Source organism: Prionailurus bengalensis, chromosome A2 (genome assembly GCF_016509475.1).
Source record: "Prionailurus bengalensis isolate Pbe53 chromosome A2, Fcat_Pben_1.1_paternal_pri, whole genome shotgun sequence".
In the NCBI taxonomy this organism is placed as follows: Eukaryota; Metazoa; Chordata; class Mammalia; order Carnivora; family Felidae; genus Prionailurus; species Prionailurus bengalensis.
Genome location: NC_057348.1, coordinates 38,288,201 through 38,313,108, shown reverse-complemented (window position 1 = coordinate 38,313,108; position 24,908 = coordinate 38,288,201). Strand labels below are relative to the sequence as shown.

Genomic DNA, 24,908 nt, shown 5'->3' with positions numbered 1-24,908 from the left:
ACAGTAGAAAGGTTAACATAAATACAGAAGGTCATATAATTGTGAGAAAAAGTGAGCTTTTTTAATATTGAGAAGAGTGGTTTCCCTAAACAATCAGAGACCTGATAAAGCCAATATAAAGTACAGTAAATTGTTTTGTAAGAAGCAAAATCTTTACTTTCCAGGTAGATAAATTAAAAGGTAGAGAAAACCCTTTTTCAATCTCTTATTGAAAGCACACCAAGAAAACTGTGCTTTTAGCAGATAAAAGAAAATTAAATTTTGGTTTTTCACAGGTACACTGTTGGTGTCGTAGTGGTTTTTTTTTGACCTTTATTACTTCTGATTTGAATTACATATATTAACTAGAATTCTTTTTTAATAAATTTTATTTATTTATTTTGAGGGAGAGAGCTTGAGCAAGTGGGGGAGGGCAAAGAGAGAGAGAGGAGAGAGAGAGAGAGAGAGAGAGAGAGAGAGAGAGCGAGCCCCATGCAAGTTCCACGCTGGCAGCCAGAGCCTGACACAGGGCTACAACTTATGAACCACGGGACCATGACCTAAGCCAAAACCAAGAGTCAGACACTTAATTAACTGAGCCACCCAGGCACCCCTTCATTAGAATTCTTAACATGTCGCGTTCTTAATTCCCAGCAAAAACTAGCTCAGAGTTGCAGATTGACAAATGTATAAATATTTCATAATTTTGAGAACTATATTCTTCCTAATACTAAACTTTCTAGTGCAGCAGCAGGTGTGTTTACAAATAGACCCAGTTATCTTCAGTTTCTTTGTAAAAGGAAGCAAAAGGATGTAAACTGGTGTTCAGTGACTAATGGTTCACTGTTTTACCTTATTTGAAAATGATATAAGTAGTTAATGAATATCCATTATTTAACTCATCTCAGTTTAACTGTAAAGTTTCAGGTTACCAAGAAGATTCTGGAAACTGTTTTTAAGCGTACATACCATAAAGCATAATTATTGTTGAAAAGTTCCTTTTTAAGTTTAATCTTACTTACGTGTATATTTAATTCACTTGCTCTTAATGATTATATTAGATTAATCATGAAAATTTCATGAGACATTAAACAGCTAACCATCATCTTAAGTTCTCACTCTCGCTGACAAATTCTCTGAGATAACATGAGCTTACTTGAGTTCTAGTGAACCTAGGTAGAATACAAGTATTATATTTAATGCTTTCTGTTGTAATTAAACCCACCAACAAAGTTACACTGGCTTTGTGTGTGTGTGTCTGAAGATCATCCTAGATCACATGAACTTGAAAAACATTTAGGTTAGTTTGCGTATTTCTGAGAGTATGTTTGGTTTATATAAACACTTCTTTGTCTTTAAGCCAATTAAATAGAGCTCTTTACGTATTAATTTGGTGTTACGATCTGGAGATAGAAAAAATACCACACATTTATAACATACATACATAGACATACAAAAACATACAGACAGACACAGAGATCTTATAGCTTATATGTTAGCTTACTGGAGGCCTAAATCAGTCTCTGAATATCAGCTTCCATTTTGGCCAAATTCTAACCATACAGTTACTTCAACAAAACAAAAAAAGCCCTCAGATGCCTTGTGAGGTTTCAGCTGGGACAAACTGGATTCCAGGAAATACTGAAAAACCCCTGGGACACCAATGGTGTCCCAGAGAGGATGCAAAGATAGTACCTTCTGCAGATCCAGAGCCACTCCCGACGATAACCAAAAGAAAAAGAAAATTAGACAATTCCCCCGAGAGCTGGCAACAAATCAGTAGGACCCCCAACTGCAAATGGGGTGTAGCCCACATTTCTGTCCAGCCAAATATTGGGTGTCCCCCAAGCCAATGGCTGCCAAGTCAAGTTCTTAGGACACAAAACAAGACAAACAAGAAGGCAGTAGCTGTCCCTGGGAGAGAAAGGATCATAACCAGTGGGTCCTTAAAAGTAAATTCACAAGTCACAGTTCAGAGATCTAATTCTTGCATATGTTTTTTGCCTGCCACTCTGAATTTTGAAAGGAAGGGAAAATATGAGATTTTCCCTTCCTCTCTCAACCAGGCACCACAGAGATGTGGGATAGCGGACTGTGGTAAGAATTGTCCCCCTTTGTTGGCTCCTGCTAGTTTTCCCAGGATCCCGCGTGCAGGCTCTGGAGTGAGTAGGGTGTTTCGGTAGGTCTCATCCAAGTCATCAGAAACTGTAGAGTGGAAGTGATTTTCCCTTTACTTTTTTCTTTTAACTTTTTTAAAAGTTTATTTATTTATTTTGAGAGAGGGAGTGGGGAAGGGCGGGGAGAGAGGGGGAGAGAGAATTCGACAACCGGATTCTAACCCATGAACCACAAGATCATGACCTGAGCCAGAATCGGGAGTCAGATGCTTAACCAACTGAGCCCCCCAGAAGCCCTTCCCTTTACTTTTTATAGTGAGTATTTGACTAAGATGCCTTTTCTCCAGGACACCTTCATAAATGGATAAGTTTAAAATTCTCCACTGTGGCCGCTGTAATTCAGGATTATCTTTGGTAAGGTCAATTTGCTTGTTCAGCATTAACACAAAATTTTATTGACCCGAGGCCTCACACTGGCCCTAGTTCAGCTCAAGTCATACCCAGTCTGACCCCAGACCCAGTTCTGTTTACAAGACCCAGGTCTGTTTATAAGTTGGACCCAGTCCGGCCCCAGAACCAGTTCAGTTTCTAAGTCAGACCCAGTCTGGTTCTGACTGTGGCAAATTTCTGGACCTAGTCCAGAAAAAGAAATGTTCAAATATATTCTGAAAGTTCGTCGTGTAAAAAGTGCCGAGTGAGGATCCGAGACGAGCTTACCCACCTCCTCCAGAGGCAGCAAGGAGGCAGCAAGGCAGTAGAACGCAACAGGTGCCTATGTCTGGTTGCTCCTTGCTCCTGGGGGGTCATGGGTGGGGGTGGGGGATATATCTCTTTGGATCTCTCTTCTGAAAACAGAACTGTTGAAAGGTAAACTGAGGCCTATTAAAAATTGTAAGAGTTTGACCAAAAATCAATTCGAATTGGGTAGCATCCAATCTAACAGATAGAAAGGAGCTCTGAGGAGCTACACAAAATGACTTTCTAGGCAGAAGGGAACAGGAATAAGGAACTTGGAGGAGGCACAAAGCAAGTTGGGTTATTACCAAGTTTCTTTCCTTTGGGGATGGCAGGGGTCTATCAGGCAGATTCCGTAACTAGTGCTGATCAGGTGATTCCTGATGGACTGGCTGAAGAATGCATTTCTGAGAGAGCTGAAACTCTAGTTAAGTCTCAATATGAAGATACAGAGCTTAGCATAAGCAATTCCATTTTGGGTGTGTTGTCTTGTGTCGTTTAACAGATGCTGTTGAACAGGTACCTAGTTACTCTTTCCTTAGCACTATGCTGTGTACCACAAGTAGTGAAAGAAGAAAGAGTTCAGAATTTGTCTCTTGGAGCTTATGGTTTAGAGATAATACAGTGCATGAAACAGCAATGAAATGCAAAAGAAGGAAATAAGGAAAGAACAAAAGAATGAGAAAGAAAGAAAAAAGAAACCATCAACTCATTCATTTGTTTATTTGTTTATAAGTTAATAAAATATTTGTGAAGGGGCTCTTGTGCATAGGGCACTTTCTTTTGACATTTGATGTGCTAACTCAGCGTTCGATAGAATGCAGAAATTACTGGGGTAGGCCGTACATGCTTCAGGATGTCAGAAAAGTGGTACGACCCCAAATTGAGTTCCCATGGTGGTGACATTGGCTGAGTTAGTGGAGTAGCCTGTTCCACTCTCTTACGTGTGTATGTGTGTGTGTGTGTGTGTGCGTGTGTGTGTTTCTGTTGAGGAGGACAATGCGCCTGACAGAGGAGTGGGTTTTGTTGAGACTTGACTCCTTTCTTCTCTAACATTCAGTTTCACGGAAGTAGACAGGAGTTCAGTTGTCCTTCTTGCCCCCCTCTTAGCTGAGAAGGAACAAGTGAATAGAAATTAACAAGAGCTGCCTTGGCCCAGGCACAGCTAGGCTGCCTTCTGAAAAAGCGCACTCAGACTAGACCTCATGGTCCAGTGATTGGAGCCTTGCTGCAAAGAAGGAGTGATGACTGAAAGCCCAGTAGAAGTCTTGACTGGCTGGTTTTGTTAGAGTTCCGTTTCCTCTCCTCAGGGATTGGCATAAGTCCTTAATGCTTTCTACATTTGTCCCTGTATGGATGTGAATTCTCTTCATGCTTTTGTTGTACCTGACTGTGTAATTGCATAATAAGATATCCATATCTGACATGATATTATTTAAATATTTTCATGACCAAAATGTCTAATGCTTGAGTCCATTGTGCTAGTGGTTCCTGAGCCCTAGTTGTATGGCGGACTCACCCTCTAGAGAACTGTAGAGGGACATCACAGATCCACTCAGTCAAAACCTTCAGGTCAGAGACCTCAGAATCCAGGTTGAGAGCGTGCCAGGATAGGAATAAAGAACCTCAAACTGCAAACTTGAGGGATGTGTGTGTGTTTGACCCAGCTGAGTGAGGTCAAGGGTAAGAGAGATCATGTTAAATATTGGACATAATATAGATGCACAAGAGAGGCCATGCCCAAAACAGGATGGATGGGAGAGAAAGAGTTGAGTTCAATTTTTGAGATAGGAGGAACAGTAAAATCGTGGAAAAGAAGGGAAACACTGGTCTCAAAGGAAGGGAGATCCAGCATGAATTAGAAGTGCCCCAGCCCTTGTAAGTGCTTCACAGTTCCTTGGTGTGATGGCTCATGTTATCTCCCACGTGCATGTTGGCACATACTGTTCCCAGTAGCTGAAATGGCCTTCTCCACGCTGCCCACCTTACTACACGGAGCAGAGCATTATTCTTAAATATTCAGCCCACTCCTTGCCTTACTTTAAAAGTATCCTTACCCCTGATGCCTAGGAAGGGGCCCTTTTTCTCTGCTCCCTGCCCACGAGTCTCTCTTTTTTCCAGTTCAGCAAATGATGAAATGATGGCTGGTAACTATGTGTTGTGCTCTGGGAGCCTAGCAGACCTCCATTCTCTGCATTGGGGTGTGTAGATGTTGGAAACTTTGAAAAGAATCTTAAAATCAGATTATTGGGTCATAATAATTGTGTGCAAGCTGAGTAATCTCTGGAGCATGGAATGCAAAGGCTTTCCTTCCCAGAGGCAATAGCAGCAAAACATTATAAAATCATAGGGTGAGGGTTCCATGAATTCGGTCCCATGTTCTCAGTGCTTGAGGCAGACCCCTCCTTAGATTATTCCAGTGGGTCTTTTAGAACTCACTTAACAAACCACCAAACTCCATCACACTTCCGAGTGATGAACCGGCCGTGGGAGGTGGCAAACCCCATAACCTGGAGATTGAAGTGGGACTGCCACCTTGCCTTCTCTGGAAGCTTCTTGGTCTAGGACCTGGTTACTCTGGATTGAAAAAGCAGTACAACCAAATGCCTTCTTCCATGGTTAAGATTAATTGGACGCAAGAGTTCCCGCTTCGCTTGTGGAGTTAGAATCTATGCCATCTACATCACGGAAAAACAAGTCTAAGATGGTAAAGAAACCTCTTGTCTTCGAGTATTTCATTACAGCACAGGGAGGAATTTGAAGGACAAGTGGCATATACCTGTGGGATATACAACAATACTAGTGATACTGGGAACCAGTTAAGTGCTTACACTATGCCAGGCGCTCACCCATTCTATGCCATTTGGTCTTTGTTACAACCCTCTGGTAAAAGAACTAGGATTCGTTTTGTGTGTGTGTGGTTTGTTCTGTTCTGTTTCGTTTTGTTATGGGTGAGGAAACCGAGGCAAATGGAAACCGGTAATTTACCAAAAGGACAGTCGGGAAGTGGTGTGGCCGGGGTCAGAACCCACGGCAGACCCTCTCCAGAGCTACCATACTAAACCGTCTAGGTGCCTTTTGTAATCAGAAACAAAACAAGCCCCGTTACCAGGGTGTTTCATCTCGACATCTGAGACACCAGGAGAGCTCGCACATCATCCAGGCAAGGGGCCACTGCCTGATGCTGAGTGCTGTGTTCGAAGAAGATGAGGGAAAAAGTCCGTGTGTCTCACGTCAGCAGCAGAAGCTCTTCATTCATGGGGCACCTGGGTGGCTCAGTCAGTTAGGCGTCCGACTTCAGCTCAGGTCATGATCTCACAGTCCGTGAGTTCGAGCCCCGCGTCGGGCTCTGTGCTGACAGCTCCGAGCCTGGAGCCTGCTTTAGATTCTGTGTCTCCCTCTCTCTCTGCCCCTCCCCTGCTCATGTTCTGTCTCTCTCTGTCTCAAAAATAAATAAAAATATTAAAAAAAAAAAAAAGCTCTTCATTCAGGGAGAAGTCACGTGGAGCGTGGCCTTACGCGTGTAAGAAGCCAAGGAGGCTATCAGAATTTTACCTTTATTATTTCGGGTTCTTTCATGCTGACCAGTGACCCTCGGTCCCACTTGTTTTCCAAGTGAGTAAAAGTGAAGCAGGCTCTTCGTTCTTACAGGCTCAGTTCAGCCCCCAGCTCCATCCCCAGCTCAGCAGATGGGGCAAAAGCCAGGCTTGGGAGCCATTCAGCTGAGAGATACTGGTTAAGTAATGTCAACACTCAGAGCTTCAGTCTCTTTATCTGTTAAGTGGGCACAGTAATACTTCCTTCCTAGGCTTTCACAGGGTTTATGACCTCCAGAGGATCAGAAGTAGGTCCTTTGAGTTGTTTGCCAAACATGTTTTCCCCTCTTTTTATTCCCTGATTTACCATAGATGTGGTAGTGTCCAAGAGTCCTGAAGTCTGAATTCCAATTTCTATTTTTACACTAGTTTTATATGTGACCTTAATTGTAAGCTATCAAATACCTAGAGCTCAGTCCTCGGCTAGTACAAAATGCGTACCGGTATATAAGAAACAGTCAACAATGATAGTTGTTACTGTTATTGTTACTGTTCAAGAAGCCATGGAGAATCTCTCCTACAGTTCTCTCTTTGTGTAGGTGAAGTGTGTAGGCTCAGACAGGTGAAACGACATGCCCACAGTCGCACTGTTAATTAATTATAAAGTCATTCATAGAATCCTATGTCAGATCCCAATGCTCCTGCATCATCTCAGAGTTAAACAGACTGCTTGAGGGCATTTAGGACTAGCAAACTCCTGCGTACTTCCTTATGGGCTTGTTGGGTGAGTCCCAATAGTTGGAACCTGTTGGAAACTTCATGAGCCTTCAACGAATGCAGAGTGGAGACAGACACTTACGTACCTTGATGCATGCTTCAGATTCTGCTCCTGCGTGTTTACACATACCCTCTCTTTCCAGCCTCGCTCTGCCACCCCCTGTCCCCAAGAAGTAGCCTCATAACTTTTCCCCAGAGCAGAAGACAAACCTTTGGGTTTTTATCAGGTCTCTCTGAAAGGTAGGGTGTGTGTGTGTGTGTGTGTGTGTGTGTGTTTAAACTCCGTGACTGTTAGGGCACGAAAATCCATAGAGAGCCATAGGGCCCCAGAAAATGTTTTCCGTGTTGCAGTTTCTCTGCCACCCAGTGTGGAAGGCAATTATCTTTGGAGGGGGATTCCACAGCCCTGCACGGGCTTCCCCGGCGTAAGATTTATTGTCGGCTGGATTGGGTGTTCTTTATAAGAGCATTTACTCGGCATCTAAAGCGCTGTCAAGAGTGCTACTTCCTGAATGCTTTTGACGTTGCAACTGCTAAGCTTCATTTTCCCGTCTTGGAGATATATTTTTGAAATGGTATGCAGGGATTTGTAAGGCCTCGTGCTTCCCATTGACATTGACAGGAGCTGCACCGTTAAACCCCTGCACACTGCTGCGGAAATTTACCCCCTCATGCCCAGAGCCCTCCTGCAGGCGAGTCTGGCCCGCACGTGCAGCGGGTTCCCGGAGCGGGGAGAGGGCATGGGAGCGAGTCCCGTTGTTTTGTGGAAGTCATGCCAGCTAATCAATCTCAAAGTTAACTGTTTTCTTACTTAAACAAAGGATAGGCAAAAGCTCTTCTGTGGCTTTTTTTTTTCTTCCCCTCCTTTATGTGGATCTTATGAATGCCAGAGGAAAACTTGAGCTGCGAGTCAGCTAAATATACTGTATCATGAAACCTGAGGGACCACTGAATTGGGAACAGTGGCCCTTTACTGCTAAGAAGGTGTTTTATTGAAAATGCGCCGACATGCTCTCCCCGGAGAGTGAGCGAAAGGGAAGGCAAGATGCCCGACAGTAACACAGGTTGTTCTCCTAGGCGAGCTAAAATATAGAGTTTGGCACTCCTGGGCTGTGCTCGGGCAGGCAATAGAATAGACGAATGTGCATTTTTACATTAAAAGCGTCATATTTCACCAGCGGCGCCCCTCCCCCCGTTTTTTAAGCGTCTTAATTTATATATTCCAGTTAGCAGTTCATTACCTGTCCCTTTCTCTCTCCAGCTTTTAAAAGTTGTCTCTTGAATAAATTGAGGCAGTCAAAATTTCCTAATCCTGGCAGGCTTACCAGCAGAGGGCAGGCGTAAGGAAGGTTTTGATACGAGGGTGTGTCAGCCTGGGGTCACAGGAGGGTGGCGACGCAATGGGAGGGAGACCTGTGAGCTCTGCGCAGAGGACAAGATGCAGCACGCCCCCTCTGCCTCGTTCCAGGTCTCCAGCAAAGCTGACTTTACTAAATAAAGGTGGCCAGTTGCCTTTTTCTGATATTCAGCGACTTCTACATAATTGAACGTTAAGAGGAATATTCAGGTGTCATCTCATCCTCCCCAAGCCGTCTCTTCTTTCCCCTCCAGTGACCCAGTTCTTGTTAGGCTGAAAACCGGGGGTTTGCACGGGGATGTACCGTAAATGCCGTTCCTCTTTGGAGAGGAAACAAGGACTCACACTTGATGGTGGTAGTGATGCTTTTTTTCCTGAGACCTGACGGACAAAGCTCTTGGGGAAATGCTCTCCTGCCCCCAAACATGTACTTTTTGAGAACTTTGCACACTTCTGTGTAATCTGTTCTCACCTCATGGCAGAAGCGGCCCCCTGATATCTCTTACGTTATGTTAAAACAAGGGATTATAGTTTTATCGTTAAATGAGAGAGAATAATTTGTTACAGCCAGTCAGATGCAGGGTTTAGGGCAGGATGTTGCCATTTTTCTTTTCATTTTCTTCCACACATCATTTTGCTTACTGGTGATGTTTTATACATGTCTTTACATTTAAAGTGAGGAGGGATTTTTTTGAGGAGGCCGGGGTTGGGGGGGGGGTAGATAATTGTTTTCCATAGCTTATTTACCCATTCTGTTTGTAAGTCACCTGAAAGTTGACATGTCATTGTGTATCTATAAATTAACCAGGAACACTGGCATCATAAAATGTTGCATTAAATGAAGAGGGTCATGGCAATTTGGAAGGTGTCCTAAAGACAAATTTAAGCTCCTATGGAACAGAAAGAACTCACAGTCTTTCCCCCTTGGCCAACCAGGCACAGACGAAAAACAACATTATTAACTTCATTGTCAACATAGACACAAGATCAGCATAAACAATATCAATATGGAGCTAACTGCCTTAACCGCCTGTAGATGGATGATGTGTTAATTTATATTTTTAAATAAAAGCACTCAAATCAAGAAGGAACCGTGGCTCCTTGGAGACAAATGCCCGAATCTCAACAATTGGGCATTGGTGTTGCAATTTAGTACCTGTAATTGGCAGTTGGTTGGCGGTCTTTGGAGACCTCATAAGTACTCAAGGAAGGCCCCCCCCCATCCCCCCCCCCCCCCCCCAGACTCACTTCCCTGGGAGGGTCATCAAGCCTGTTACCACGGTGAGGGACCACATTTTGTATTCCTGCTGACTCACCGTCTTCCCTCTAGCAACAGGGTCAGTTGGTCGAATTTCTTTAAGTTACTTCATTTCAGAATATATGGTTTGGGTGCTCCCCTAAATTAATTGGAAAAGGTAGAGCAAGCGTTAATTCAAGTGTTGTTTGGACGAAGATGGGCAATTGAATTACAGTCTTGGCCTCTCACGCAGTTGCTTTTTCAACCCATCAAATTGTTCATCAGTTTTTATTTCACTCACTTTGGCAGATGAACTTTCCGGCAACAGAAATTGCAGTAGTTACCTATGAGAACATGGTACCATAACTGACTTCATCTGAGCATGTCTCCCACTCTCAGTGTTGCTGGAAATGTGTGAGCAGAGTCCATTCACATATCCGTTCTCTGGTTATTTGCAAGCAGTTTCTGGCAAAGCAGGAGCTCAGGAGGAGCTGAGGGCCACGTGGGCCAGGCACCATGGCGGGTGTCTCCTTCCCTGCCACGCCATTCATCAGTGAGTAGGAATAATGTCCTGACAACACGTTCCTTCTGACTCTTCACTTAATACATCTTCTCTCCATCCTCAGCTCTGAATGGGCAGTAAAACCTTTCACTTTCTTCTGCGTTCAAGGCTAAGGCTCGGCACCACCAAGTATAATACATGATTTTAGTCCCAGGTGTGTTATTTGGTGGTTAGAGTTTGGTGTGGGATCATAGTAATCTATTCTTAAGTACACAGCCAGCTGCACAATGGACTCATTTAGCAACTGACAGGTTTCTTAATATGTGGTGTTTGAACAAGGGCTGTATCTGTTGTGGGTGTTAGGATGTGGGCATCAAAAATATTTTTAAGTACAGTATTTAGCATTTCCTTCACTCTTCCTTAAACATTAGCCTTTTCTTCCCCCAGATATTCATTTTATGTGATCATGGCCTCTCTTTTTCTCAAACTATTCAGTCTCTGCTTCACCTTGTGACCTGTGGTGCTAAGTATGTTTGATTCCTGGAGGAGGAAAACAAAACGAAACAAAACAGTGTTGCCTTTCTAAACCTCAGTTTCCTCCTCTGTAAGATGGGGATTGTGTTTCTGTTCAAGTTAGAACAACTAAATGAGACCCCTTTGCCAAGTAACCCTTTCTAAAGCTCCCACATTCCAGATGCTGCTTTTTGGAGGGGTGGCAGGAGTTTTCTGTCGAGGCCTTTCCAAAATGGCCTGACACTCACATTGGTGAATAAGTGACATTAACTGAGTCTTCTAAGTTTTAACCACAAGTTTTAACATTATACATTGTGCTCCAGCAGTGAAAGGTTTCAGTTCTCACTAAAATCCCAGAAACGGTACAGGTTGACAGGACCACATGGAGGGGGATCCTGAAGAGTCCGGAATTAATCACAGTAACCTGGGCATATACAGCTTATCCGCGTTTATCACCGATGCTACGTTTCCTTGCCTAGTAGTAGTGTGTGAGTCACCATGTCATGTTTGGAGAGAGGGCCGGAAGGGCTCCAGGTGGCCTCTGAGTTAGCTTGCTAAGTTACTTGCCTCTCCACAGTGTCACCACCCCCCTGCCATCCAAACCTTCAGTCCTTTAAAACCAAACTCCCCAAGGAGGCATCCCAGACCTTTCCTGCTCCCGCTGATCTCCCCCGTCTCTGTGGTCCCATGGTGCTTAAAGCCACTGCTGTGCAATTTAGTGCTTGTGTAAGACCTCATTGCATCACTCTCTAATTATTTTGTGTAAGGCTGTCTCCACAGGCTGGGTCATAAGCGTCTGTAATGTTTGTTGTTTGCTTGTTTGTTTGTTTGTTGTTTTGATGCTCCTGGAGACTTGGCTCATAAACACTGACCTGCAAAGGAGTTAACCCAACTTGTAAAAGCATGCATGAGTTTTATGGATGCCTCGTGAGGAACTTGTTTTTGAAAAAAAATGAATTGCCTATTCAAAGTGCACTCCATTTTGTTCACAGACATCAAATCTCAAATTAATTTTCATACCTTGGAAAAAAAAATCACGTGTATTTTGAAATGACCATTTCCACTTTTCTCACTGTGCATTGGTTGGAGAGAACTTCCTATATTTTTATTTCCTGTCTTTGGGGCCCCCGGCAGCCCCTCCCGGAAGAGTGTCTTGTCTCTTTAAGAGTCAGAACTCTACTGATTCATGGTACCTTCTGGCAGATTTAAGGCCCCTCTCCCCAAAAAAGAACGCCCTTGCTCCTTCATTGAATATTCATGAGAGGGTGGGGTCACATTTTTGTGACCTGAAAAATGCCATTAATAAATTTGTTGCCTGACACAAAAACACTTCAGGGTGGAGAGCGACCTGCCATGCACCCGTTTAACATCTGATCATAAGCTGACAGTCAAATGAAGCTTTTGTCTCTTTCGCAGCCAGATTAATGGGGGAATTGTCTGCTCCCCCGCTGACCTTATTGAAATTCAGGCATTTGCTTGATTGGAAATATTATCAATATGCTTCCTGATTTGTTCTAGCCTGCATTAAACGCCTCAGACAGAAAAATAATTTCAAGTGAAACTCCTGGAACTGCTGGGTTAGGATCTGTGGTCTTTTTGGTGTTTTTTTTTTAATTGAGGGAAAACAGGTAATCATTGATGTCACTACTCCTTTTCCTCGAATATTTTGAGAAAAATAATCAAGCTGTGACGAGTTTTGTTGTTCGTGCTTTAAGCATAGGCCAAGAAGTTTTTCTCTAAATTTAAAGATGGTGAATAGCTGCCGAAAATGATTGAATTAAACCTGGCACTTAGATCCTGCCCGCCGAGCCAACAAAGTTTCGCATATTGGTGACTTTTTTTTTTTTTTTTTGAACACTATACTCAGCTTTAAATAGCATTAAAGAGCAGTGACTATTTCTGATAGAGGTCATCTCCAAGTGCTTATTGAGAGTAGCTTTTGTTGTTGCTGTTGTTGTATAAATAAGAAAGGAATTTAAAGAATTATTTCTTAGCGAACTTGGGGCAGATGCCTTCTTGAGCAGCTGTCGTTCTACAAGGGGAAGTAGCTGGGTTCAGCGACGAGGCACGTTTGGTTGTTATTTATTTCAAGCCCCGTGTCGGGTTAGTTTTCCTGTGCGCGCACAAGCACTCTTTGGCGAGCCCGACTCTCGGAAAGAAAGGAGGTGGGGAGCGGTGTGGGGGGTGGGGTGGGGAGGCCGAGGCTTGCCTCCACCATCCCCGTGAAGCGAAAGTTCTCTGCAAAGGCCGGTTTTCGAGGAAAGCGCTTCTCTGCTCTTCCCTGGAGCCCCTCATCCCCTTCCGATTCTAAACAGTTGCTCGGAGCAGTCGGGTGTGCGCCGGGCGCGCCGGTTCTCCCCTCCTCTGCCTCTCGGGTTTCTCCGAAAGGTTAGGACAACTCTTTGTCAGTTTCCAAGACGAAACAAACGCGCAACCCAACCCCAAAGCCCCAAACCCGCAGCCCCGGCCGGCGGGAGAGATGCGCGCCGTGCCCGGCTCCCCAGACGTCAGCCAGAGGCAGGTCAAAGGGTTAACAGCAATTAAGAGGAGTTGCTCTAGAGACAAAAGCAGGATTTCGCCAGAGCGTGATTTCACCTGCCGCGCGGAGGGGGCCGGGGCGCGCGGGCGCGGGGAGCGGGCCGCGGAGCCCATTGTGTGGGGCGCGGCGCGGCGCGGCGCGGGGTGTTTAGAGGCGGGTTGTGATTGGTGGAGCAGGGCGGGGCGGGTGGGCGCGGCGCGGCGCGTCTTGTCAGCCCGCGAGCCGGAGCGCCCCTGCGCGCGTGCAGTCCGCCTGCACGCCGAGGCCGCCGGACCCCACGCCCGGCCCGCGCGGGCGCCCCGAGCCGGCTCCGCGCGCCTGGCGGCTACATGGAGAGTGTCAGGTTGGTCCCTATGATTGATCTTTGCCGTTCTGCTCTCCTTCCCCGGGCTCCGCGGTGCCAGCTTCCTGGGGCCTCACCGGGGAAGGCTGGAGCGCCAGAGGGTTTCCAAGTTGAGTCTTTTTAAAAAATAATAACAACAATCGCTGTTTACCAACTTGGGTGGGAGTTGCGCTCTGGAAGTGGAGGAGAGGGAGGGAGGGAAGAGGTGGGATGAAGGGAGCTGCAGGCCTGTGAGTCCTGGAGACAGAGGTTTTCCCCCCTTTCTCTCTCGCTCTTTTTTTTTTTTTTTTAAATGTTCATGGGTGGGGTGTAGTTGAGAGTTGGAGGAAGTCCTGCCTGTGTGTTGCTCTCGCGCTCTCGCTCTCTTTTTCGTTCGCGATTCATTTTCTGCTGGTCTGGCCTTCACGCAGCCACTTTGGTAAAGCCCTCGCCATCACTCCATTCGGGGACGTATCTGGGGTGTGATTTATGTCACTTTCAGAGCGTGTGAAATATACAAGGAGCCTTCCATCGCAGTGTAACCCGTGTGGATGTTTCTTTGCTTCTGATAGTTTGTTTCTATATCTGTCTAGGCTATTTTCAGCTTAGCTGTTTAAATTCAAGGAGTTCACACACAGCGGAGGGGGGGGGGAGGGGGTGAAATAAAGCCCCACACCAAAACAGGCGGGCAAACCAAGGGACACTCCGGCAGGTTGGGGAGTCTCCAGCGTCTGTTGATCTACTTAGCCGGTTAATTAAGTAGGGAGCAGGGTTTGGGTGAGGGCGTGCAGCCGACTGAGGAATTGCCACGGGGTACTCCAGTCTTCCCCTGCTCTGAGTGTAACTAACTCAACTGTCAAAACTGCCTGAAAGAGGGTCAGTGGAAAGGAGACTTCTTTCCCCCCGCCCCCCCCCCAACCCAGAGTCGTGATGGGAAGGAGAGGACCTTTAGGAAGTGGGTGGTAAAGTTTTAGAGCAAAGTACATATAGACTCTTCCTCTTTGGGATTAACTCCTTCAAGGCCTACCAGTTACAAGGAAAATATAATAATTTTATATTCTTGTCCACACAGACCAAATGTTCTAATCAAGCCAATTTAAAAATGCAAATCATCTAATTTCCATAGATTCCAACATTCTGAAAGTGACACATTTGGGGGAAAAATTAAGCCTGATAACAGGAAATGTGAATCATACTATCAATGACTAATCTTGCTTAAGAAAAAAAAAAATAACTTACATTTATTTTATCATTAGGAACGCAGTGTTAAGCTAATTTTTTTTTTTTTTAGTTTAATTGAAGTTTTTTTTTATTTTAGAAGTGGCCCGGTATTGCTTTTTTTGTTCGTTTGTTTGTAATGGATTTTCTAAGGGGAATGTATATATGCAATGAGAGGTGGTTATGTGGTAAAGTGTTCAAGCTAGCATGTCATTGTCAAAGACCTCAAACATGATCACATTGAGATTCTAGTTTAGGATTTGATGTGTTGGTGTTATTGTTGTTGAAAAGAATACAAAGCTTTCTTGAGTGTTAAGACTCATCACTAAGTAAACCAAGTGAAGACAGAAGCACATTCTGAATCCCCTTCGCATCAATTGAAAAAAAAAATGTCTACTTGTATTTTATGTGATTCTTTGTAGCTGCCTGACACATTTCAGTGAAAAGTGTGTAAAAATGAAACCAAAATACAGACTGCCTACCCAGAGACAGTGGCTGACTTACTCTAGGATGTGATAGAGTTGAACTGAAAACGGATTGGGCTGACACTTGATAATCAAAGTTGATTTATTGTTCATTAGTACTGCATTAGCCCTTTCAGGCAAGACAGTTATTTGTGTAGTGGCCTGTCAAGAGCGAGACTGCAAAGCACCTGTCATTTCTAAGGCATGAGATAAGCAACTAAATATTAAGATGATGCAAATAAAAATACATTGGCGCAGATAAAGGGCCATATGATCGTAATTTTTTTCTTTTAAAAAACGGGTCAGTATCAATCCAAAAGAAGAGATCTCCTAGAGGTGGAATTTTTTTTTTTTTTAACCAAAAGGACGATTTCTAGAATGAAAGCAAGGGGATTTGTATTCTCTTGTTTACTCTAAGAACTTTCTGTCCTACTCATAAGTGCAGCTCATCTGATAAAAGCTGGTCAGTTAAAGAAGTAAGCCTAACATGTCACTTATTTAATTTGAGTAATTCAAGAAATGTAGGCTTGCCTTTTGTGTTGTTTTTAAATAAACACATTTCATTAAGTGAAACTTTTCTAATCATGGGCTGATTATATGAACGTGTGATGACATCATAGGTAAGCTATGATAATGTCAGATAATAATGTCAAGTGCATTTTCTGCAACATGTTTCATTCCCGATTTTTTTTTCCTTCCCTCCCTGGAAGGGAATGATCTCATGACATATAATAGAAAACAACCTAAGTGTCAAAAGAAAACAAAATTAGTGAACTTTTGTCTGCAGCCATAGAAACGCGGATTAACTCATATTTTTCCAGAGGATGGAATGGAAACATTCTGCATGAGGGTATATAGTGTATTGTCTTCTCAGAATTTTCATTTGACAGGGATTTTAGAGTCTGTGATCTTAATTAAATCTCAACTAGCTGAAATAATGCATCTAAAGGCATGCAGTGTTGCGTAACCTCGCTCAGTTGGTAAACCATAAATCATCAGAAAGCTTATGATAGGAATGGTTGGTTTGAATTTTTTTTGTTGTTGTTTGCAGTTAAATGTACCTTAAAAACAAAACGCTCACCATTGCTGCCTTGTATTTTACACGCTGTCAGGAGCTGTCACTTGAAAGATAAACTCTTTCATGACACTGACCAGTTCTGCAACTTTTCAGCCAGCCTCCACACAATTACCAGATACAATGAAATTAAAATCCAGATTAATTAAAAGCAATGAAATTCCAGATTTATCTTGGTTAATTGTGGCAGGAGTGTGTTTGAGTTACTATGTTTCTGAGATAATCAGGAGACGATATTGTGACGAGCTTCTCAGCTTGAACTAAAATTTGAGTAAAATTGGAATTGGCGAAAAAGGAGGTTGGAGGGATTTATTTTATTATGTGGTTTAGCTGTAGATGAACATCAGTAAAGAGAAACTTAACACTAGGCTCTGAGTAACTGGCCAAATATCGTAGCCAGTTAGAATCCACTTCTGGTAGTTCTTTGATTTATAAGCAGGGGATAAGGCAGCACAGTTGACCAGAGAAGGTTGGAATAAATAAATACGTAAATTGCATCTGTGTGTGTTCCATGTTAACATATGAATTCGGTGGCAAGGAATAATCATTAAGTAGCTCTTAAATAGTCCAGGTTTTACAGATTCTGCTAGAGCTTGTACATACTGCATTATTTACCTTTAGAGCCTTTTAATCAGCTGTTTTGAACTCCTGCAATTTTTGGTTCGTCTGTATTTCTAGTAGAAGAAGCTGTCTGCATATGAGGATTAGAGAAAGCTATCTTGTGATATATTGAATTTATACACCTTTGTACATAACGTTTCATATAAAGCTGGAATTACGTTGCTGATGAGCTGTGAATCTTTGGGGGCAAAGAAGGAGTGCAGCTTCATGTGTACCTCCCAGGCTAGATTTGGAGGTGGTCCTAGCTCCCTAAGCTAAATGTGTTTTTGTTTGGTGAAAGGTTTCTTTTCTTGCAAGCAGCGTGATATTTCTGGACATTCGTTTTAGTCATTCCCTAGTGTGCAAATACTTTCCCCCCCCTCCCCCATACATGGCATTCTACATTTAGCTTTATTTTCTTCCATTTAAAAAAAAAAATTCAGGTACCTCTTAGTTTAAGATCCTCTGCACATGGTGGGGACTTGAATTGTCTGGAGAGAGCTAAACTGGGCCTCCACTTTAGGATTGTAGGAATAATCTTCTCTGAGTCCCTCTTCCAACCTGGCAGTTTGTTTGAAGAGAAATTAATTTGGAATGAGAAAAATGAATATTGAACACATGTACTGTACCTCACTTTCAAATCTGGTTAAAAGCACCTCATCAGTGACTGTGCGGGCTAAATGTTGGGGTGCACTTTTTAAGGATACCTTGGTATCATGTTTTAATTTTTACGCTTTATCTTGCCCTTAAATCTAAAACATCATTGTTCAAATAACTGAGAACAAGGTAAATCAACAACATCAAAAAGGTCGGCTGCTGTGATTTCTCAAGGGCTTGTTATTTTGTACTTCCCAATTCTATTTGATGTCTTGACAAAACAAGATGACACAGGGGAGAATACATTAAATTTTGATTTTTTTCATCTAACCTGTTACAGCTGTGGCAGCTTAATTCCTTTTACTTTTTCCCGAAGATGGTTTTTTGCACAATTACTCTAATTGTCATACCACTTCATGAGGTGGGTCCTCACGGGTTTCCCATTTGCCTTGATTTTACTAGGCATTTTTGAACATATTTTGACCTTTAACACGTGGGGAGCTTTTGGTTGGGCTTTGTCTTCATTAGAAATAAATCAGTGAATGGTGAGATTGTCAAAGAAGCAACTGATGTTTTCTCATTAGAATCTAATTTGCACCCCTTAGCTTAACTGTGATGTATAAGGTGCAGGTGTCGGAAGCAGGCGTGAGAAAGTGCACAATTGGAGAAACTTAAGTTGTAACTCTGAAAAAGGGTGATTGCACAGCCAGTAAGGCCTTAAAACTTTGGAATGATGTCATTTTGGCCTACCTGCCTGTTTAAATCCCGTGATAGTCCTCCCCCCTCCATCTCATAATGCAGGGGGTGGGGCATACGGATTTGCAAATTTAATTCTTGGTCTTAGAAAATTGTTTTATGGACAAAAGATAAACATTTTACTTTTCTTCCTTGCATAGTATCCGTCAGTCCATAACTGTTTGTACAAACTGTATTCTTTTATTCTAATCATGTATGTATCTCAAATAGCACTGGTACAGTTACTGTCTGTTCTCACTATTTTTGAATAATGCTTCAATGTAAGAGAAGTTATTAAGCCCAGGCCCCTACCATTTCTCTTCAGGAGCTAAAGAACTGTGGATGGACTCTTTCCTGGGATTCCTGCTTGGGATGGTGCGCCCCCCCCCCCCCTCCTGTCTGCAGCCCTTAAAGATGATTTTTGTTGTTGTTAATATAAAATGTCATAGCAGGTTTGATTCCCGTACACTACTACATCGCTCCTACAGGAGAAAGGTTGAGGAAGGAAAGAAGAGGCATTTTCTCTTGATTTAAATAATAGTAATAATAGTTGCTAAGTTGACAAGATCAGTGCTTATTGGATGATTATTTTCATATGTAGCTTCCATTGTTTCCTGTATTTAACAGTCGCTAATGGGAGAAGTGATTTAATTTATGTAAACTTTACATTTTTATGCAAATGAATCTGATATTTATTAGAGCCAAAACAATTACGCTGGCACTTAGTGGAGTAACCTTGTATCCATGGGAAATGTTACAGGAGAGTAGTTGAGTTTCCACTAATGCCTCTGCTGTAAACAAATATGAATTTCTGCCACTTTTTAAGATTTAAAGACAAAAGAGACCTGAGAAGCTTTGCCAGAGATTGCTTATTAGGGATGATAACCTGAAATAACTCCTGATTGGCAGACAAGTCTTGGCCATACAATTCTTCCTGAAAGAAAGATAGCCTCTCTTGATAGAATGTAATAAACAAAATGATAAAAAATGAAATGCTAATTGCATTTTAAAGAGGTCTTTTTTTTTTCTAAAAATTTTAATAGGTGGTTGTATTGTTACTGAGAGAACAGTTATGCTAATGACTGACTACTTAGATGATTTTGCATTAATATAATAACCATTACCTGCCTTAATGCTTTGTACAGTATTGTGGCAAAATAGCTAAGTCTAAAAGAGTTCTACAAAAAAGCAGAATTCCATAATGAAACAGAATTATACTTTCCACATGAATAGCAGGCCTTTTTTTTTTATTTTTGAAGACTGAAATATTATGTCAGAAATGTATTTTCTTTTCTCCATGATACAGCTACCTTGCATGGTATCTGTGTGTATGGTTTTGTTTTGTTTTTTTCCTCTTCCTTTCTTTCTTTCTAAATACCATGGGGAATAGATAGAAGCTTCCTAACTTTTCTGTTTGCCAATATATCAGTTGTATCCTTTGGCTTATTAATTATGAAAAGTGATCTTTCTCAGAGGGGTAACAGTGCAGTATTTATTTTCTTTTACACAGGCTGGCATCTATGTGGTCATATGAAATTTGGCATAGTTTTGGGGTTTTTTGGTTTTATTTTTTTAATGGAGCTACTTTCTTTGTTTGGTTTGGTGTTGGTGTTCTGGCGCCTTCTAATTTAATTTGTTTTGCTGTTGTTAATTAATGAACCAGGTAGCACTGCCTAACCTGGTCAGTTCTCATCCGTACACAGCCTGAAGTCTGGAAGGGATTCAAGTTTCCTGGGACATACATGTGGTGAATAGCAGAGATTAAAATTAGTTTCTAAATTATTAATCCAGATTAATGGAAATAAAACAGTACTTAAATTTTTTTTGTCTTCTCATTTTCATTATTTGTACACATAGCAATTATGAGAAGATGCTGATTACAAAATTGATGTGTATTTACCTCGGACAGTATTTACTTGTCGTTAACGTGAGGGTGAAGAGAAAGAAAAAAATGATAGCATGTTATTTCCAGTATTTATATCGTGTCATCTCTCCTCCCACCCAATTCCTCCAATTGTCTCCTAGATTAGAAACGAGTATTGTTTCTATGGGCGTTTTTATTTGTTTGTTTGCTTTTTAGATATTTTCCCCCTCCCCATCACCTGCCTTTCCCCAGTGGGAGTAAAAGAAACTAACAAGGCATATTATTTTCATAGTCCTCTGGCCCGTTCAGATGATGGAAAGTCAATGTGAAGTAAAAGAAAACTGTATCAGGCAGAACTGACACAGCCGTGTCCGGGCTTTCACCAGCACTTGATGATGCTAGGACGTCTTCCCAGTGACTGGTATTAAGGTAGTAGCAGGTCCATACTAGCAGCGTTCTGAGGGCCAGGCACAGCTGAATTTCTGCCATTCCCGCAGGTTCATGTGCACCTGGGATCGGCCACACCCAAATGGTATCAGTCAACAGTGTATCTATCGTGCTGTGTGTGTGTGTGTGTGTGTGTGTGTGTGTGTGTGTGTGTTTTTAATTCACGATTTCCTCTTGAAACTCAACGAAAGAGTGTTAACTGTGTGTGTGTGTTTTTTTTAAAATTCAGTTTTGTATGCTAGCATTCTTTAAATGTCTGCCAGAAGTTTAATTTGAATTTCTGATCCCTGAAGGCAGCTAGACAGAATCATTCTAGTTCTTCATAAATTGCCTTCTATGATTCATTGTTAACTCATAAAACATACTCATTTCTATATTCTCAAACAGTTAAGGTAGTTACAGCATCAGGGATATAATTTTTTTTTGCACTATTTTTAAATTGTCATTTGAGAAAGAAATCAAGAATTAGTTTAAACTCCCAGTTAAGGCATGAGCCCCGTAGCGCAAAAAAACATCAGAATTTATTGTTTTTATCTCAAGGAGAGTATGGTAAATGGCATAGAATCTGGGGGAAAAAAAAGTTTGGTTTTGACTGAATACTCTCATAGAGGGGCCCATAAATAGTAGAACACTGTAGTTAAAAACTCACATGACTGTTTTAAATACTATTGATTTAAACCACTGGCTAGATTTTATGAATCAAAGTGTAATTTCTAAGCTTTGGCCATATTTCTCAATGCTAAAGCACTCTCTCTTGTGTGCCTTTAGCTGCTTTCCAGACATTCAACACAGGATTAAATGATAGTAGTTACAGTGATCAATAGGTTAAGACCGGTACAATCACTCTTGCCGCTAATGACCTCAGTAGTAATGGGCAATAAAGTGTGGGCTATAATAGCCTCTTGCTGGTACTGCACGCCCTTTGATTCCTAGTATTAGTAGGGACTAGCTACATGAAAAAGTTGGACGTTGGGAGTTAAGAGATGGGATACATTGGCTATATTTCTTAACTATTTAAAACCTTAAGCTATGCTCAGATTTCACCCCCCCCCCTCTTTTCTACGTCATAGTGATTTCTGGTCCATTTGGATATGTTTGTTAAAGCCTTCCATAACCTATTTTCGAGACATGTCGGAGCAGAAACTGGGGAAATCTCAGTTTTATCACGTTTATAATAAATTAAGCTCAAACCCACCTTTGAAAGGCTCACAAGCAAACTGGTGTGAAAATGTGGTTTCAGATAGTAAAAGCCAAGTTAAAGCTATCAGGATATAATAGCCCACTTCTGGTTGTTCAGAGACCCGATCACCAGGCAGAAGGATTTCTCAGGCTTCTTACCTCTTTCTCTCCTTTGGCTGTGCCTGCTGCTTTAGCATTTTATTACTCATCAGCACCTCCATCAAAATGTCCAAAGGGAAAAAGAAGAGGAGACTCAAGTTCATTTTACTGTTCAGTAACATGACTGCAAACACTGAATAAATAACCCTGGGAAAAGCACGTTTAACTATTGGCTGTATGTAAGGGTTTATGTCAGTCCTGTGTCTGTATATGTCAGTCCTTTTTATTTTTTTTTAACTTTTAAAATCAATTTTATTGAACTATAATTTACATACAGTAAAATGCACTCAGTACAGTTGGAAGAATTTGGCAGTTGAGTACATTTGTGTGCCTACCACCCCAGTCAAGATAGATGGCATTTCCATCAGCCCCAAAACTTCTCTTGTGCCCCTTTCAAACATAGGCTTTCCATAGTTCGTTTACAAATTGTGACCAAGAGATAGATTATTCCTATGATGACTCCTGTTATAACACTGTTAATTTCATGTCCATCACCAGTTTCGATCTTACACCACCCTATTCCTGTCTGTTTTCCTGTTCATCACCATCAGAAATTTGGCCCAAGAATATTTATATTGTACGTCATCCAAGAAACGCAGAGGAAAAAAGAAACCTTAAACATGGTTCTTTTGTTTGCTTAATCAAACCTGCCTGTGTGATGATGCAACTCTCAAGGAAAAGTAAACTTCTATTGTGATATGTTGGCTTTAGCAGCTCACAAGATAGTGATTGGCACTCAATACATTTTGAAAAATTCAAAAAGTTTCTTGTGTGTGAAGACAAAGTAGACTAATTGGAATTAATTTGTAGATGGTTAGATGTTTTAATAATGCCTTCTTGTGTTTGCCCTAGATTGAAGGCAAGTTCACTGTTCTAATCATTGGTGATATTTCGTGCTGCAGAGTAGCTTTTTAAAAGGATAATTTATCCATTCATATACATCTGTCCCTTTTTGCATATAAAAATATTCAGACATACCCATCTGTTTTAAATTACAGTGTATCTACATCTACACTTAAAAGGCCACCGCAATACGAAGAATTTGTTGATGACCTTCCAGAGTTAGGTGAATGAAATTTTTCAAAGGTTCTAGCTCATGTTTTCCAAACAAGGCAAAACTTGCACATAAACATCCCCTCGCACAAAACATGCCCACAACAACAGTGGAGGATGTTCACTGTACGTGAATCTGACCTTCAGGAACCATTTTTAGTTCATCAAAATTAGTGATGCTGAGAAATCGGGACATCAGTGCATAATGACTGTGAAATTAGGAATGAGAGCTCGCTATGCAAATGACAGGACAAATCATGTGAAAAAGTCAAGATAAACTGCGTATTAAGACATTATGTTACATAAAATTAATACTGCATTTCTCCCTTTTGCTTACTGCTCCCCTGAAAGATTTTTTTTAATTCTTTTATCTTCTGATCAGCTATTGTCTGCCAGATTTTTTTTTTAAGTGGCACACAGGCAAAGTGCAAAACATGTTATTACCTTTTATTGTAATACATGAGATGACAGGAGATCCTTTTTAACAAAGTATATCCTTTACTGCTTCTAGCTTCTTGCTGTCACATGTTTGATTAGAAACCAAAGAAAAGTAAGATGCTTAAATATTACTGTTAGAAGACATACAGGTTTTGTCTTTTCTTTCATTGTTTTTTTTTTTCCTTTCCTTTTTATTTGGGGGGGGCGATTTTTCATGAAATAGTCTTCTTGTATTACGGGGACTGACAAAATGGTTCTCATGTAGTCTGCAAATTAAACACAAGTACAGTGATTATTTTGAATAGCTAAATTACATTCTAGAAAGCTTGCAGAATTCATAGCATTGTCATTAGGTATCCGCTTGAATACAATTTGTGTAACCTTGGCCAAGACAGCCTGTCATTTTAATGTCAGTGTTTTATCTGAACAAGACATCATCCTTTCAGATACAGTGTGCAGGTTCCTTGCAAAGATGCCCGTGCAGAAACGTGTTAACAGTTGCAAATATGAAATGCTATCAAGTTCATCACTGTAGCTGTTTGTCACAGAAATGTCATGGAAAGCAGCTTTTAATGGTATCACACGGAATATGAAAGAATGGAGACATCTGTATGCCGGGTGAATAAGGAAGGGTAAAAGGCATCATAGGAAAGGTCTGTGTTGAAGTTTGCAAGGTGTGTCCAGGGTTCAGTTACCCACAAGACGAAGCGCTCATTGACTGTCCTTAACATCACCGTCCACACAGTCAGTGGATCATATCAGCTCCCACCGAGAAGGCACCGATTCCCATTTGCCTTCTTCCCTGAAACAAAATTCGAGTCTGTATGAAACTTCCCGCAGCTGAATTGTCACCAGAGACTCTTACTAAACTGACATCGTTCTCACGGAACCCCAGGTAGCATCTGTTAAGCCTTGGCTCCTTGTCCGCTTGCAAGACTGGTCTGCACGCCCGTCAGTGCTGCGAGGTCTTCTTGTGCTTTTCTTCATTTCACGTAAAGTCCGTAATCGATGAAATAGGATCGGTTGCCCCGTCCCCTCTAGAGAAACACCCTGCACGTGGGAAACCGGTCGGTTCTTGAAGCAGGCTCGTGACACAGTCTGCCGTTGACCCCGGAAGGCTGAGTGCTGCGTGCGCGCCATTTCCTGGCTTCCTATTTATCCTTCATTAACGTTCTAGGTTCCCGTGTCAGTGGCTATGATGACACCTCAAGTTATCACTCCCCAGCAAATGCAGCAGATCCTGCAGCAACAGGTGCTGAGCCCTCAGCAGCTCCAGGTCCTCCTCCAGCAGCAGCAGGCCCTCATGCTCCAACAGGTAACCGCCCATCCTCCTCCTCGCAGGGCCGGTGACTCCATCCGCCCCTCCCTGCCCCTGATCAGTTCCTCTTCCCAGTGAAGGAAAAGCAGAGCAGGGTGGCTGGGGCAGGACTCAGGGAGCAGGTCGGACCCCTGAATAATCGATTTT

At 42.2% G+C, this 24,908-nt stretch overlaps 1 protein-coding gene across 7 annotated transcripts in view; it reads left to right on the top strand.

The window, feature by feature from the left end:
• The window catches only part of FOXP1 (forkhead box P1), a 596,530-nt gene that overhangs the window by 473,942 nt on the left and 97,680 nt on the right, over window positions 1-24,908 (top strand). For all 7 annotated transcript variants that reach the window (XM_043587930.1, XM_043587931.1, XM_043587932.1 and 4 more), the window contains one exon: window positions 24,621-24,758. In XM_043587930.1, coding sequence (XP_043443865.1) covers window positions 24,621-24,758 — 138 coding nt within the window. The remainder of the gene's footprint in view (window positions 1-24,620; window positions 24,759-24,908) is intronic.